The sequence below is a fragment of the Liolophura sinensis genome, chromosome 8 (genome assembly GCF_032854445.1).
Source record: "Liolophura sinensis isolate JHLJ2023 chromosome 8, CUHK_Ljap_v2, whole genome shotgun sequence".
NCBI lineage: Eukaryota > Metazoa > Mollusca > Polyplacophora > Chitonida > Chitonidae > Liolophura > Liolophura sinensis.
In genome coordinates, this window is record NC_088302.1 from 48,986,407 (window position 1) to 49,004,370 (window position 17,964).

At 40.1% G+C, this 17,964-nt stretch overlaps 1 protein-coding gene across 1 annotated transcript; it reads right to left on the reverse strand.

Moving 5' to 3' along the window:
• Positions 1-1,618: 1,618 nt before the first annotated feature.
• Positions 1,619-16,616, reverse strand: LOC135474001 (uncharacterized). Its single transcript, XM_064753977.1, has 14 exons — positions 16,584-16,616; positions 14,962-15,098; positions 13,941-14,021; positions 11,390-11,519; positions 10,417-10,610; positions 9,570-9,707; positions 9,080-9,294; positions 7,951-8,154; positions 6,653-6,814; positions 6,217-6,378; positions 5,836-5,940; positions 4,860-5,321; positions 1,966-2,117; positions 1,619-1,839 (listed from the first exon to the last, which is right to left on the reverse strand). Exons 1-14 carry the CDS (start codon positions 16,589-16,591, stop codon positions 1,734-1,736), a joined length of 2,256 nt encoding a protein of 751 aa, XP_064610047.1. The 5' UTR covers positions 16,592-16,616; the 3' UTR covers positions 1,619-1,733.
• Between the last annotated feature and the right edge of the window lie 1,348 nt (positions 16,617-17,964).

Consider the following 17,964-nt stretch of genomic DNA (forward strand, 5'->3'; position numbering starts at 1 on the left):
CTCTTAATTATGGCGATACGAGGTCTATTAAAAAACTAGGTCAGCGTGGGTTGGGATTCAACGTCAAGATATCATTATACAAACGAGGTCAAACTGTAAAGAAATGGCTTGTTCTACAGTGATAAGCCTCACACAAGATAAATCCAAGGACCACGAACGCACTAAGATAAATTCAATACATCTATATGAACAATGTAACAAATGTAAATCTAACACAATTCCTGTCAAGACACACGTAGTCTCAAGTCTCTGTCCAGTGAAATAGGTAAATCCACAGTTCCTCGTGAATTCAACAAAAGTGAAACATAACATTAGAATCCAGGTGAAAACTGGTCACATTTCCCTTGGTTAATGTTTAGCAATGAAGTTCCAAGTCAGTGCTGGGCGTTAAAAACTCAGTCCTCGGGTTTTGACGTTAAGTGACCTCCAGACCGAAGGCACCTCCAGTAATGTTGGGGGCCTCCGTGGCTCAGTTGATTAGCGCGCTAGCGAGTTCAAGTCCAGCTCATGCTGGCTTCTTCTCCGGCCGTACGCGGGAAGGTCTTCCAGCAGCCTGCGGATGGTCGTGGGTTTCCCCCGTGCTCTACCCGGTTTCCACCCACCATAATGCTGGCCGCCGTCGTATAAGTAAAATATTCTTGAGTACGGCGTAAAACACCAATCAGATAGATAAATAAATAAAGTAATATATCGCATTAAGAAGAACTGAAGACGAGGAGAAAAGTCGATGAAAGCCGACTCTACAAAAAGTTCACTTTTATTTTTAGGATTTTATTTCAGTGAATAAATGCTGGGGTACGCATGGTGCAACTGGGCGGTGTTTATGCCTGGTGCACGCCGGCTGTGATTTGGGTGTTGCGTCATGCGTGTTGAACGGTTTGTAGGGATCAAGGGGTGCGTCACGTCTGGTGTATGTACATGTATACAATGATTGTGGGGTGCGTCACGTCTGCTGTACGTTTGCTGTCACTGGGGAAGGGTGGGGGGCGTCATGTCTTTTGTACGTATTCTGCGATTGATTGTGCGTCAAGCCTGTTGTACGTATTCTGCGATTGGACGTGCGTCAAGCCTGTTGTACGTATTCTGCGACTGGTTGTGTGTCAAGCCTGTTGTACGTATTCTGCGATTGATTGTGCGTCAACCCACTTGAACGTATTCTGCGATTGGTTGTGTGTCAAGCCTGTTGTACGTATTCTGCTCCTCTTTGTGCGTCAAGCCTGTTGTACGTATTCTGCGACTGGTTGTGTGTCAAGCCTGTTGTACGTATTCTGCGATTGATTGTGTGTCAAGCCTGTTGTACGTATTCTGCGATTGATTGTGCGTCAACCCACTTGAACGTATTCTGCGATTGGTTGTGTGTCAAGCCTGTTGTACGTATGCAGTGTCAGGCGTACGCATGCTGTGATTAGGTGATGTGTTACGTCTAGTGTACATAACCTGTGAATCTCTGTCTGAATGACAATAGGTCTGTGGGCTTAAGGATGTAAAGACCCAAATCTGAAGCTCACTCTCATCCTCCGCCGATAAAGATGTTATAACACAAGCCAGCTGAACAAATGAATCTTCAGTATAGCGGATTTATTTTTCTACTTGAGATACAAAAACAGAAGTCACCACTTCCTTAACATTTCTGCTATTTTATTAGAGTCTATAACATAAGACATAGTTTGCAAACCGAGTCATTTTATCCACAAAATACCACACAGTTTAAGTTAAGACAAACCATAAAACTCTTAATGACATGAGGAGGGCGCTGCAAGGCCATTATGTACACCATTGGGCAGCCTTCGCGTCACGTGACGATAAGCCAAATATGCGTGGTAGTCATTTGCTGTCAATCTGCAAAAAAAAAATTAAAACATATTTACGAATGTACATTATTAAACAAAAAGAAACAATTGTTTGAGAACATTATTACTCACTGTCCCGTGCAAAATAAGAAAATGGAAGGAATGAAGTACTCACGATTTCCAAGCATGGTGAGAGCGAGTATCGATGGTATGGTAACTGTTCACGCCGATTTTGTCAACTGCCCGGATGTACGCCAGGTGAAGTTTGAGATCATAACCGTCTAGGACAAGGAACGAGTGCTCCGTTAGATGAAGATCAGGATAATGCTGTGAGTAAACAACATCAACAAGGTTGAACGCAAATACGAGGGTGCATGCACAATATACAATGTACTAATCACGTACACATGTAAGACGTTTAAGTAATGGAGCTGAAATCATATAGAGTACATATTTTTGACATAACTTCTGAACTTTTCTTAGTTACTTTAGTGCGTGTAAAACAAATTACTTCTTTAATAATGTACATATTAATTTTGTAACGAAAAGTCATCGGTTTTAATCATATATTAACTATTATTATATTAAATTGTCACCTGTGAACATATGATTGTCATAAACACAGTCAGCCATTATTTGATTCTGCAAATTCTTGTAAGTGGAGGATATTATTTTGGGTGATTGTGACATTATTCCATGCCATTGAATTGTGAAGTTTGATGGTTATTACCTCCCAGATAGTTGGAATTCTTTAGTATTTAATGTCATTCACTATAGGTTAGACCATGTTAGGCTGTCGTCATTGCACTTTATGAGATGTGATGAATATTTCTAAATTCGTTAATTTAAGGAAATATTGTTAGCATCGATAAACAGCTAACGATATCTGGACACTTCATGACATTTGAACCATCAGCAGACATAGTGGATGTAAACTAACCACGTTTGCGTCGATATTTTTACTCTAGCACCAAGAACAGAGTATATCGTATTTTCACCACTGAACTATTGAATTCAGCATGTTTACTCGACCTCTAGAGTAAAACATTGACATCGTCGAACAGTTTTCCCGAGGGACTGAGCTAATATTTTCACCTTGTCACTCTCACGGTGTAAACAGCCATGTTGACGAAACTGACAACTGTCGTAAAACTCGAACCTCTTTGCTGTACTTTTGGGAAGGAAATTTGAAACCTTATCAAGCATCTGCCATCTTAAAATAAACTTTGAATATCGGGGAATAATTTATTTTTTCAGCAGAAAATATTTATGTTAAAAAAGATTTCCCCATTACTATCAGAGCAGCTTTCCCGTCTCAAATCAAATCTTTCTCTGTTCCGCTCCGAAGATTAAAAAGGGGCTGGTGACATTTATTCTTGTAACCAATATTCGCTAAACTAGCTCTGGGGATCAATCAGTTTTTAAAAACGTTTTGGGGACCATCCGGGGAATCATTCCACTGTGAATTCAAAGTTGGATTGTGGCTCGCCAGAGGACTTCCAAAACATTTAGATTTGGATTTTTCTAAACTATTCCTGCGAATCATCCAGTTTTTAAGCAACATTTTGGGAACCTCCAGTTTTTTAAGAATGACTTTGAGTGAATTAAAAGCTGAACTGTGGCTAGCCTAAGAATTCTGAAATCATTTAGATTGTGAAGACCTTCAGCTTGGAAATCCTAAACTGTGATCGAGTGATCAATCAGTTTAAAGTTTACCAAACTAAGTTTGGGATCATTCAGCTTCTGATGAATGTTTAGGGGACCGTACAGTTTCTGCACAATACTTTCATTGTAAATAGAAAAACTGAACTGAGGCTAGTATTCTGAACTTGACAATGATCACTGACAAGGATCATTGTTTGACTGGACTCCGCGTACAACTGACAATCTTGCTGGGATTAAATTCTGAACGATGGCTCTGATTCCTTTTTAACGGACTTCATGACGCAAACTAAAACACAATAGGATTTACTGAACTGAACTGCTCGTAACTCTAAAACTAAAGCTTTTGAGAGCTTTTAATTTACCATCTAAAACAAGGATTCATATGTTTCATCTTACAATGAATTCACCATTCACGATTCCTGTTAAAATTCTGTATGGACCTTGTTTTCATGGTTTGAATACCTAGAGGATGTAACCCACATATAGTGGTGTCTCCATCTATCGAAAGATCTTGAGTAATGAATGATGCAAATCGTCAAGATCACAGCAAGGCTCATTTCAATCTCTCTGACATATGGTTTCTAGTAGTTTGCTCGTCTATAGAGATCCATAAGAGTTTTTCTAGAGGCGATTGCTCTGCAGCAGTATTAGATTACTCCTCGTTTACAACATTTACCAGTAATAGAAAAATTGGCTACAAATTGTATTTATTTATTTATTTATTTGATTGGTGCTTTCCTCTAGAATATTTCACTTATACGACGGCGTTCAGCATTATGGTGGGTGGAAACCCGGGCAGAGCTCGGGGGAAATCCACGAGCATCCGCAGGTTGTTGACAGACCTTCCCACGTACGACCGAAGAGGTACAAATTGTATCTACATGTAAGTATACGTATTTATGTAACCCTATATTTAGTGATAAGTAAATTCGTACATCTTTGGAGTTTATTCTATTACTTACACGGTTACTCACTGACAGAATACGTACATATATGATGTCAGTAACCTTCATGACGCCTAGCTCAATATGCGGGTTACTGACACCATATATTTACGTATCTGTCACTGAACAACCATGTAACGAACTTATCCTCCGCAAATGCCCATCACTTCAGTGCAGAATACCAATATATAGGCACATGTATGTTGAGTAAAGTGAATTAGAAATAGCATATACATGTACCTCTATCTCGACAAGTGTTGGTTTGTTGGTAAAACGCAACTGAAATATTCATATGTATTCTCTTTGATGCTTTGTGGTGAACGTTGTTTTGGAAATTGGCCTTGCGATTATTGACATCGACAGTCTGTTTTGGTTAACGGCTAGTATACAAAGGTCTGTTTTGACACCTAGATTCGATGAAGAGCTCTTCTGGTAAACCCCAATTAGCTGTCAAACTTACCGCCCAGCTTCTGCCCGACGTGTCCGACTGGCCGCACTGAAACTTATTCCCTTGTTGGAAGCAACCGAACCACAGGGCGCCATCTTTGACGAAGCTACAGCGAGGTCCGAGTGGATTATTTGGGAAATGGTTAGTTATGTAACGCTGGACTCCCCTATATTTGGGAACCGTGGACGGATCTTGTCCAGTGTACTGCAGCATGCCCCAACTACCATATTTGCTAGGCTCTCCAGTGCTGGCGAAATAGTTGAACAACCCTCCTGGAAAACTGTTGCCTGGTGCTTTGGCAATGACGCCATTCCATTTGTTTAGGAGCTCGTAAACAGCCGTTTCGATGTGACTGTCTTTGTTAAAAGCGATCGCCTTATTGGTCACCTCCTCCTTGTTAGCTCCGTTTACAATTGCTCCCCCTTCAGAGACGGACGGTCCAGCTTCGTATGTCAGTAGTTTTAAACCATGATCCTTGAAAGTCAAGCATAACGTCACAGATGCAAAAGGATGCATTATCTTTAAAACAGAGAATTATTATGTAGTGCATTTCCGCTGAATAAATAATCCCTTTCGTAAGACATTCATAAGTCGAGAATTCACGTAGCAGCTTTGTATCAGTGGACCAAAACTTAGGCCCTAAAAATCCATAAAATCCAAAACAGCCACAGATTATCTCAGCAAGGAAGGTATACTTAAGAAATATCCCTAAGAATTCCTTCGTCGTCATGTGACTGAAATATTGTTGAGTACGACGTTAAACCCCAATCACTCACTCACTCACTTAAGAAATATTGTTTATGTTCATCAGTCCATGCAAGTGAGAATACTCAGCAAGATTCAGCTTTAAGAATACCAGAGAAGCGGTTCAAAAGGTCATTTGCAACTCTATTTACTATTTTCTTCTTTTACATGTTACAAATATGCACTTATATCATGCAACTAACGTTCTCTAAAGTGTTATGTCAATGCTAAGTATTCCACCTACCTTGGCCATGTTGAGGAATTTTCCCCACGTCTTCGGGTAATTGTTATTGATGTCGTTCTGGCAATGCTGTAGAATCTCAGCCATGGACATGTCAACGAATTTGGGCTGGGAAAAGTAAAATATAAAGTTTCCAAAAGACATAAATTGCTCAAATAAAAGTTTTAATAGATGGAATACTGTTTAAGTTAAACGAAGTTAAAGTGCAAGAATTTTAATGTAGCATGTCACGTGTACATCGGATTTGGACATTTACCGCTTTTTTGGCAAAATTAAATTCTATGAAACAGAAGAAACCTTCCAGAAACTAATGCAGAGATTGATGGTTTTCTCCAGTGATCGGTTATTTTCACTACATTTAATATTAACAATCTTCAATCTCACATCTTTGTCCGCGACTCTTCCACAATCCATGTACCCAGTCACAGCCACAGCCTTAAACTTCTTGGTATTCTCCCCAAGGTGGCTCATGACTTGTCTACTGTAATCGAAGTTCCCAGTCTGCCATGCCCATATAGTGACCAGCTTCTCACTATGTCCATATACCTAAAGCAATCAGGTGATATGCATGGATTATTGAACAGTTTAAGAATAATCACACGTGTACAACAAAGATAGAAACAAATACAGTCTGACAGTTCTTCTTGTTTTGTGTTGAGCATCCATGACACTTCCTGACACTTCCAACAATCACTGTGGTTGAAAATCGCCATTGTCGTGTAGATTCAGTGCCATTTTAAAGCCATACCAGTGACTGTTTCCAAAGAGCAATTTCCGCACCAAGTGTTGTAAAACCACCATAGCTACTTTTTGTACGTACGCTGCTCCAGATATCCGCCACTTCACCGGCACGTTTGTTGTAGAATTTGTAACCCGCCTTCCACTTTTCAGAGTCGAGATGAAGCTTGACGCCTTGTTCCTGGGAATACTTAGCCTGGCGGAAGATGCCATTCCAAACTTCGTTAGAGTACTCCACGTAAACCTGAAAGTAGGCGATGAAATCTATTTAAGATGGTATACAAGTATAAATAGTATAATACACATGTTTATAAACGATTTCCAATATTTTGAGGGAATATCAGACCAAAAATCATTTGTTTTCCACTTGTTCATATATTCGACTGGTTTTCAGTACTGTGTTTTAACATACCGGAATTAATTTGATGGGTTCAGACGCACAGATTTACCTATATAATTGCAATTTGTAATGACGAAGCAATTTGTAGCAAATGTATCTTAGAAATGTATCTAAGACCCCTAGTCTTTTCTGTCATATAGGGTTCATGGTCATATCACGCAGGCTTCATCATCATATCATGCAGGGTTCATCACCATATCATGCAGGATTCATCTCCATTTCATGCAGGGTTCATGGTCATATCATGCAGGCTTCAGCATCGTATTATGCAGGGTTCAGCACCATATCATGCAGGGTTCATCATCATATCATGCAGGGTTCATCACCATTTCATGCAAGGTTCATCACCATTTCATGCAGGGTTCATCACCATGTCATATATGGTTCACCACCATATCATGCAGGATTCATCTCCATTTCATGCAGGGTTCATGGTCATATCATGCAGGCTTCAGCATCGTATCATGCAGGGTTCAGCACCATATCATGCAGGGTTCATCATCATATCATGCAGGGTTCATCACCATTTCATGCAAGGTTCATCACCATTTCATGCAGGGTTCATTACCATGTCATATATGGTTCACCACCATATCATGTATGGTTCATCTCTATACCATGTAGGGTTCATCATCATATCATACGGGGTTCACCATTTCACCATTTCCTGCAGGGTTCATCACCTTTTCTTCAGAATAATGTCAAATATTTCCGATACGTTTATCCTCGCACCTAAAGGATAACTAATGTAACGCATTTAAGATATATACGTAAATTTGTAAATAGACGCTCAAATTTACAGTAAATGCTACACTATGTGGCATCCATACTAATGGCTTTTTATAATGACTATAACAAATGTCGTTGTTATTACAAACTGCACTGTATTGATATCTCTAACGATACTTTAGATATTGCAAGCATTACTTTCCTAAATTACCGGCAAAATTCAGCGAATGTTACTTTAGAAGTATACCTACATGTAGATCCGGTCTGAGACTTTTCTTCACTTCCTGTGCGAATTTCCTGACGAAGTCATCGTCGGCGGCATGAGGCATGTTAAACCAAGGACTGATCCCCATAGTATTACATAGCTGAATCATGTACTCCAGGGCACCCCCGGAATTGCCTTGCTGGGTGTGGAAGTCTGGCTTCCGACGAGTAGCCCATGTCGTGGGTTCAGGCTGTTGAAAAGATAGCTGAGTTTATAACTGTTGACTTCTTCATTCACTCATTGGTTTATTAATGGGTCCTTCGCGCTCATGAAGCTTGTGAATTTAGTTTATCGTATCAGTGATTTCAACGACTTTGATAAAGTAGAGTTATTGTTTTTGTTTTTTCTAAAACCAGGAACAGAGGTTGATATATGTCAGCTTAGAAAAGTAACATACAAACTCTTGCATCTTCAAGAAAGACAAGTGTCGGCTACAAATTGTAGTTCCTGAAAACGTGCGATGAAATAAAAAGAAAGCCTTGATTTGAAGAGATTACATTCTGAAAAGTATCTGGTACAGATAATTCTCAACGGCTCTCGATATATCTTTTAACCCACGAGTCAGCAAACAGTTATCCTATAATTTTGTCACTCAAAGCGAAATTGATAAAAATGGCCAATACAAAAAATTGCAAAAATTAGCAAAATAGTCACATCAAAACAAAAGAATGTACTTAGGCTACCTAGACTAACAATATCGAGAAGATGTGACGAGCCAACTTTCGGCCCATTAGTTAAGTCGACCCTGTAGCTCCCTGTGTTTACGTCACAGTATATGCATGATAATTGCATATGATGCATTTTCACATGGGCATGCAAACCACTCATCGCATCAGCCTATATTAATTCCATACATGAAATCGTGCAAGCAGACCTATTATTTCTACTGCTGGCAGGCCTAATTCTTATATAGCCTAAACATCTAATTTCTCCATTTGATATGAGATGTTATACGGCACCTAACTTCAGAATAAACACAAACAAGTACAAGTGTGGAGTAAGTGACCAGTTGACCACTTTCTTGACCACTCATGGTTTTTGCCAAATCAAAACTTCGTTTTTAGCAATGATTTCAGCTTTACGATCGTACTGATACTATGAGGCACATTACTCACGCCGTGGCCATTAGTGTGCAAGAAGTCCATAAATCGGATGACAGAGTATCGCCTAAGTGGCTCCTGGAACACAGGGTTAAAGGGGAATTTCTCATATCGGTCCTCAAAACCAGGCAGCACAATTCTCACATTCCGCAGAGGATTGTGCGGATTAGTTTTAGTGATGCTGAAAAAAATCCCCCCATGTCCCGGCTCAAAATGGATCAGCCATCGACCTGTAAAACAAACAAGGGAAATAACCATTATAATAACTATTTTAGGCACAAACATCATGAATTAAAGTTACCTCCCTTGAATATAATAAGCTGACAACGTTGTTATGTGGGAAACGCATTTTTGCGTTAATAAGGGTCGCTTTCATATTATTTGCTGTTTTATTAAAGTTGTAGGGGAAACTGAAAAATATGCTGAAATTTAGACTAAAGCATAAAGAAGCTCAAGTTTACATCTGCCTGTCATTGAGATTTTAAAACACAAAGGAAATTTTCACCTTTGAACTGCTTGAGTATTTTGTGGTTGACAAGTTTGAAGACGATATGTCCCTCTCCGTCATACAACAATGTGTAATCGCTGTGGGGCTGATAATTGCCTACACCGCGGAAAAATAGCTTCCCCACGACCAAAGTACCTAAAATGAGGGTAACCATGGTTGAGGAAAGTATATGCATTATCGATAAGAACAGAAACAGAAGCAGCAGCTAAAATTAGATAAAGCAGGAGAGCTGTGCACAATCTGACTGGTTCCCTCCCCTGACGCCAGATGGCGGTAATCGCTTCCTTTGAAAAGAACATTACATATCAGTTTTCCTGAGCCACAAGTTTTAGCACTTTATTAAACTTAAACAAATGCATTGTTTTTATTTATGAGTGAAGATATAGGCCCTAACCCAGGGAAATGAATCAGCAGTACTCTAACGGTGTCGTGACAAAAACAGAAACAAAAAACTAGTTTCGATGTGAAATTTAAGATACATATAAGCAGCAGTTGTAATTAGATAAAGCAGGAGAGCTGTGCACAGTCTGACTGGTACCCTCCCTCTGACGTCAAATGGCGGTAATTGCTTCACATTCCAGGTACGCAGAAAACGTCAGGGAACCAGACTATGCACGATGTCTTTGAAAAGAACATTACATATTAGTTTTCCTGAGCCACAATTTGTTTAGCGTTTTATTAAACTCGAACAAATACACTGTTTTTATTTATGAGTGAAGATATAAGCCCTATCATGTTATTTCCAGGAAACTTAATATACAGTAGTCGTGAATCGTATCGTGTGTATTTATTAACAAACAGACGTGAAGATAGGCGCGTATTACGTGACGTCTTGATGGCTTACCATCCAAACTAGCCGGATAGCCGTCTGGTCGCAGGTGCAGTTTGTTCTGTTCTTGGGTGTTCCATTCATGCCCGTCTGTTCTCTGGGTAATCCATTCAGCCGATTCCTTCAGGACGTCAACAAATTTTATCTCAGACGAATAGTAGGTTATCCCACCAAGGTTCATTCCCACGTTAACTCCCTTGTTCATCATTCTATTATCAACGTAGATGAGTTTAAAGTTTTTAAAAGATTTCCATTTATTGCATGACTGTCTGTGAACAACTGGACGAATCATAAAGCATGGTGAGCATGTCCACGAAGTTGATATATTACAGTTCAAAATCAAACGATGAATTAGTGTAAATTTATCCCAAGAACACCATCTTGCACACGAGTCCAGGTTTTTTGTATATAGATAATGCCACTTATATGCCTATGTCTTATACTGCTCAAGGTTTAACATTTATCTTATCATTAACACCACTGTGGTGCATTGTGCACACGTGAAATAAATCAAATAGCGAAATACCCATGTGTCTTACATGACAAACGCATGCTCCCAGCGCAGGGCAGTGTATTTCCATTTTTTTCTTAAATACCGCTACTCCCGGGACTTTATCAATCACTGATTAAACTTGAACATCTGTCAGTGAGTTAACAGAAGAACTGCTATTTTTGTGGTACTCATGATTAATATTTTAATTATATTACACATGTCAATTTCTTGGGTGCAAGAAACATGTTATCTTTACGTAAGGTGACCTATAAGCGAGGCCGTGTATCATGATTATCTCTGCTTTGTATAATTTGCTTGTGTAGACACTTTAAATTTTTTTTTGTTTTCAGGATACCACCTTGTGAGAGGAAAGCCTATTATAAATTTAATTCTGACACTTGTGGGCCTCCGTAAAATACCTAAGTATTTACACATTCTTCTTGAAATGGCAATTATATGTGATTTGCGAAAGTTACCTTCTGGTATCCTACTTACGAATTTGGGTCAAAGGTCGCACACGTGGCTCCCTTGTAACCTTCCCAGCACTCACACTGGCCATTCCAGCAGTCTCCGTGGACACAGTGTGATTTACACCCACATACTCCCGGTCCAATACATTTCGCTCCTTCAAATACATACAATGCAAGTAATTCATAAACTTAAGGCACACACGCGTGTGCACCCAAGCGAGGAGCTCTATCCTGACTTTGAACAAGGGATTTGGGAACAGAATTTCCCCTTCTCACATTTCCTGAAGATCGTCAGTAATTTGCCAAAGGTCAGACGTTTATCCCAGACATTCCATTTACTTCCACAATAAAACTGATCGCCATCATTGATATAAGTAAACATAAATCACATAAAATACACTAGTTGTTACAGACCACCAGGTATTTTTAATGTTTTGTTATTGATATAGTTTATCCTGGAAGCCATATGACTATATAACCGCTTGGTGATAAGAAAAACAGGTTATCAGGGTCATCCAACAGGAAACTCAAATCAGGATATTTCAACACCCAACTTTGCTTGCTGCTTTCGTCCCGGGATGAAAGTTTAGTACACACTGTGCCAATGGAACTTTAAGTCACTTATTTAAATTTTTATTTTTTCAGCATTATTGAAAAAAATGCTTCTATAAATGTAAACTTTATTATCTTACAAAAAAAATTGAAGTCATCTGCTAAGCGTTTAGAGTAATTTTACTTACTTGAGTCCTTGTACCATTCCTTTACACACTTCCGTTCATGGTGCTATTCGTCATTTGCACATTGACATTACATGCATAATAGAGCATTTGCACAGTTATACACGTGGCTCAACATACAGATCCATTCAGATCACTGTACACATGGTATGTATAACTACACTCCCATACACAATTGCGTTTTCAACAATCGAGATAATTTCCAACCTGGGGACTGCACAGTGTACAGTGACACGGCTTCGTTTGGGCACTACAGGTCATACACATATCATGACATTCCCATGTTTCTCTTCCAAGTCGCTACCCATCACCTGCATAATGACGGTCCATACGATTTTCCGTTCCGATCACTACTCACAGTCTGTACACAGATAGCCCCATACATATTTCCGTCCCATGCACTACGCATTACCTGCACAGGGACAATCTTATTTACATTTCCGTTCCATACACTACTCACCATCTGTACAACCGGCCCGGATAGCACAGTTGGTAGAGCGTCCGCTTCGGGACCGGTAGATCCAGGATCAATCCTTGATCGAGTCACACCTAAGACTTTTGGCGTTCAGCATGAAGGGGATAGTGCAACGACTGGTTGACCCGTATCAGTATAATGGCTCGGGCGGGGCGGCTTACTTACCTTCGGTAAGTCGTCTCAGTGAAGCAGCAACTAAATAAAAGAGCGGTGGAAATCCGTCCTGCTACAAGGAGGCACGTTACACGTACATGCACCTTAAAGATTCCTTCGTCATATGACTGAAAAATTGTTGAGTACGACGTTAAACCCCAAGCACTCACTCACTCACCATCTGTGCAGTGACAATCCTCTACACATTTCCATTCCGCACACTACATCTCATCTAAGCACTGACAGCCCCATGCATATGTCCATGACGTGGCACTATTCACCACTTGGCACAGTGACAATCATATAAACATTTGCCTTCCGTGCAGTACCCGTCATCCATACATAGGTGGCTCCAAACACATTTCCGTTCCGTGCACCTCTCATCATCTGCACAGTGAGCATCTTATACACATTTCCGTTTTCTGCAGTACTAGTCATCTCCACAGAGACAGCCACATACACACTTCTGTTCGGTGCACTACTCACACCGGGGCAGTGACAGTCCCTTACACATTTCCGTTCTGTACAATTTATTTATTTATTTATTTATTTGATTGGTTTTTTCGCCGTACTCAAGAAAATTCCACTTATACGACGGCGGCCATCATTATGGTGGGAGGAAACCGGGCAGAGCCCGGGAGACCATCCGCAGGCTGCTGAGAGACCTTCCGACTTACGGCCGGAGAGGAAGTCAGCATGAGCTGGTCTTGAACTCACAGCGACTGCATTGGTGAGAGGCTCCTAGGTAAAAACGCTTCTCTAGCGCGCTAACCGACTGAACCAATACTCACCATGTGTACAGTGACAGTCCCATACACATTTCCTTTCCATACACTAATGACCATCTGACAGTGACAGTCAAATACACATTTCCGTTATGTATTCACCATGTACACAACTCATCATGTGTACAGTGATAGCCCCTATACAGAGTGATGGTTCTGTACACTAGTCACTATCTGTACACTTACAATCCCATACACGTTTCCGTTCCTTACACAACTCGTCATCTGCACAGTGATATTTCTATTCACATTTCCTTTCCATACACTACTCACCATCTGCACAGTGACAGTCTCATACAGATTTCCGTTCCGTACACTAATAACCATCTGCACAGTGACAATCCCATACACCTTTTCGTTCCATACACTAATCACCATCTGCTCAGTGACAGTCTCATACAGATTTCCGTTTCGTACACTACTCACCATCTGCACAGTGACAATCCCATACACATTTCCGTTCCGTGCTTGACCATTTCCAGCCTTCTTCACACTCACATGTATGGTCTAAAATGAAAATTATTCGTTGCTTTACTTATACCTCCGTAATAAAACTGATGGAAAAATTTTTAAGAATCTTTTTTTATCTCATGATACAATTATGGATTTTCACGCATTATAATCACATGTTCGTGTTGTAAAGAGATAAGGCCAGTTGTAGGCAAGATACCTGTTTGTCACCATTCTGGGCAAACAAACCTGTTGATATATAGACGACGTTGCTAGCTGCCAAGAGCAGGAATAGAATTATTCCATTTGTTGAATGTGTTATTCTTCATTCCTTGAGTGAAATTATCTTACGTCACAAATATGTAATTTTATGCATTATAGCTACATGTTCGTGTTGTAAAGAGATAAAGCCCATTCTCGGCAAGACACCTATTTGTCAACTCTCTGCGCAAATAAGATTCAGGGATGTGGTGCAGATGTGTATAACGAAACTACAAAACAGCGTACCAGACAAACCTGTTGATATATAGACGACGATGCATGGCTGCCAAGAGAAGGAATAGAACTTGCCTTATCATATGCAGAATAAATTGTTGATCCTTTTATGCCTAGATGACTCATTGTTGGGTTGGAGTGATTCATTGCTAGGTTTAGAGGGTGTATTGCTTGAACGATTTATTACCTGAATGATTCATTGATCGAGTTGGCCATTTCCAACCATAATTTATTAATCGAATGGTGCATTTGTTGAATGTGTTATTCTTCATTCCTTGAGTGAATGATTCCTTGGGTGAATGATTAATTCATTCATCAATGCTCTTATCTTTTTATTCACTTGCCCTGTCATTTACTGCTTGAGTTGTACAGTGTACTTGATGACGGAACGAAGCTTAGTTTACATCTACATACCACAGCCACACTCCTGCTAATAGAAGCTCTGCTGAAGTATTTCCGATGTAGCATGACGGCTTTAAGCACATCACGTGTCTATATTTACCTGTTTTACAAGTGCCATACCCGTTGCACCCACAATCGCCGGAACAGTCACTTCTGTAAAATCCAGAGAAACACTGACAATGGCCCTTGGTCATTTGTCCATTCCAGTGACATTCTTCGTCAGCCAGCACGGCGGCCCTGGCGACAAATAATAATGTTAGGTATTGCTGATATCCCCAGATCCATCACAAACGCTGGCGTAATAACACATAGAAACGCATTAGTGTATACAAATGCACATTAGCTGCGGAAACGAGGAGTTAAGTGGACAGCGATAAACAAGGAAACAAATTGCGACCAATGAGGAAAGGACCTGGTACGGTAAGGAGGAGAATGAGCCCAATTTACAGCCCAATTCCGTAAATTTCAAAATCAGAAGTATAAAACTTGGTCGAAACGCTCATGAAAGTTAAGTTATATGAAATATAAGAGATGGCTGCTTTATAATAACCCGCCAAAAATGCACTCTCGATCAAAAACACTAATTTTTCTTTTAAACGAGGCACTGTGTTTTTAAATCACAGTATGAAGATCAACCTTAACCAGAAAAATATCTTTTTACGAAACCTTCATGTGTGCATTTCTACATGCTGTCATAGTTTCGTTTTGTTAACGTTATAATTCATATATTCGTTACATGGTTAACGCATTGACGCTGGTATACTAACATGGAGTAACAAACACGGAAAGAAACGTTGACCAATGATAAAAGGGCCTGGTACGGTAAGGAGGAGAATCGGCCCCAGAGGTATGCTAAGAAAGTTCAAATTTCAAAATCCAACCACAATTCTGTAAATTTCAAAATCAGAAGTACAAAACTTGGCCGAAGCACTCATGAAAGTTATAATGCCATAAAAGAGATGGTTGCCTAGTAATAACCCTCCAAAACCCTCTCCATCAAAAACACTAATTTTTCGTTCAAACGAGGTACTGTGTTTTTAAACTACAGTATGAAGATCAACGTTAACCAGAAAATATCTTTTAAAATATCAAATTTTGTTCTGGTGCTGCGGAGGCGCTGCGGAGAAAAATTTACATATCGCGGAAATGTTTGAATCTTTGTGACACTTTTCTTTTCTTTTTTCTTTTCTTTTTTTTTTTTTTTTTTGGAAACATGCTTTTGTGTGAGTAAAGATAAAGGTCGTCTAGCATTAAATAAGTGTTATCATGAATTAGAATGGTACGTGACTGCGTGTTCAAGGATTTTTCAGAAAGTTACAGCAGTGATTTTTATAACTCAACAGTGTCTCGTGCAAAAAAACATATTACAGTGTGCTTGGAGACGGTTACAATTTTTCCATTTTATGAGCTATGCATCGCTTCAGTAATACAGAACTGAAAAAACAAGTAACGTTACGAGTGTGTCAGCAGCTGTCACTCCCAGCTATAATCAGTTTCGCTACTCGAGGTCGACAGTTTTTCGCTCTGGGGCCGATTTCCGGTCTTAACATAGCAGGTTCTTTCTTTCGTTATTTTTTTTCTAGCGAAATAACGAATTTACAAGTAATGAATGATTTAATACTTGATAGTATCTTACATTTCTGTTTTGTTATTGTTTCTCCGACCACTGAAAAATATAGTTTACAGGCCATCTCCGTTATGTGAAAGCGACACCATACTTACGTCAACATACCCGTAACGATTATCACTAGAGACCCAACCATGGTGCAGAGACGTCGTCGGGACGTTTGGGAATTTGACAGTTTTGTGGTCAGCTTTATCTAAATCATTACCCGAGCGTCCTTGATCCGACGCAAAATAAAATTCGCACCTGTAGAATAACACGAGATTTTGTGATAAGGAAATATCAGCTTCATACTGCCTCAGCGAATAATTCTGAATCTACTTTTGTGTATCTTATTGGGAAATTGCATGTTCTCAATCGCTGAACAGGAAGTATAACGTCATTTAATCAGCCTCTTCTGAGTTACTTCCTTTCACATGAGTGGGATTCATTCATATTTAACACGTGAAACTACGAGATTGGGGCCACCTTTAGTTAAGCCTACAATGCAGTGTGTAGGTAACACAACCATTTTATAGGTAACAGGGTGAAAAAACACGACATTTGCCAGTGAGATTCGCGCAAATGTAAAGACATCTTCGATGAAGTCTATATTTCTGCTCAGAGAGACAGTACCCATTACATACAGGTCACTCAAACTGTCTGTAAGCCACATGTATCGTTCAAAATATTTTTAAAAGTTCAGTAAAGGTTTGGAAGCCGTGAAAATGAAATACTTCAGACATAGCACTGAGGGACGATTCACTCCGAGTAGCCATGTTGTAGAATCCGCCATGGACTTGGCCAATCACTAGCACTGAAAGCATCACATCAACCATCAACACACTTATCAGCTCTTCTGAGGGCCTCCGTGTCTCAGTCGGTTAGCACGCTAGCGAAGCGTAATGACCGAGGAGCCTCTCACCAATGCGGTCGCTATGAGTTCAAGTCCAGCTCACCCTGGTTTCCTCTCCGGCCGTACGTGGGAAGGTCTGTCAGCAAACGTGGGTTTCCACCGGGCTCTGCATGGTTTCCTCCCACCATAGTGCTGGCCGCTGTCACATAAGTGAAATATTCTTGAGTACGGCGCAAAACAGCAAAGAAATAAATAAATATATCAGCTCTTGATTGATGACAAACATCAGTGCAAAAAATCCTATTTTGGGGATATTTTATGTGTTACACTGAAGCCTTTTCGTCCAACTGGCGTACATTTATGTGGAATTGATAACAGCCACCTGTGCCACAATGCCAAGGGATACTTGTTGCGCATTTGTTAGCCTTTCGTTGGAAAACTTGCCCCTAGCGAAGCCAGATTTAATACGGAAATGTCTTCACAACATCAGAAGAAAAGAATCTGTTCCAAGTGAGAAGGCCCTGAAATGTTCTCTACATTCCCTTGTGTCTGCAGGCACCTAATGTTGACATCCATGCTGACGGGAACGAAGAACCACTGAAAGATAATGCTGTGCCAACGAAAACTCGCACTCACAGACTGCT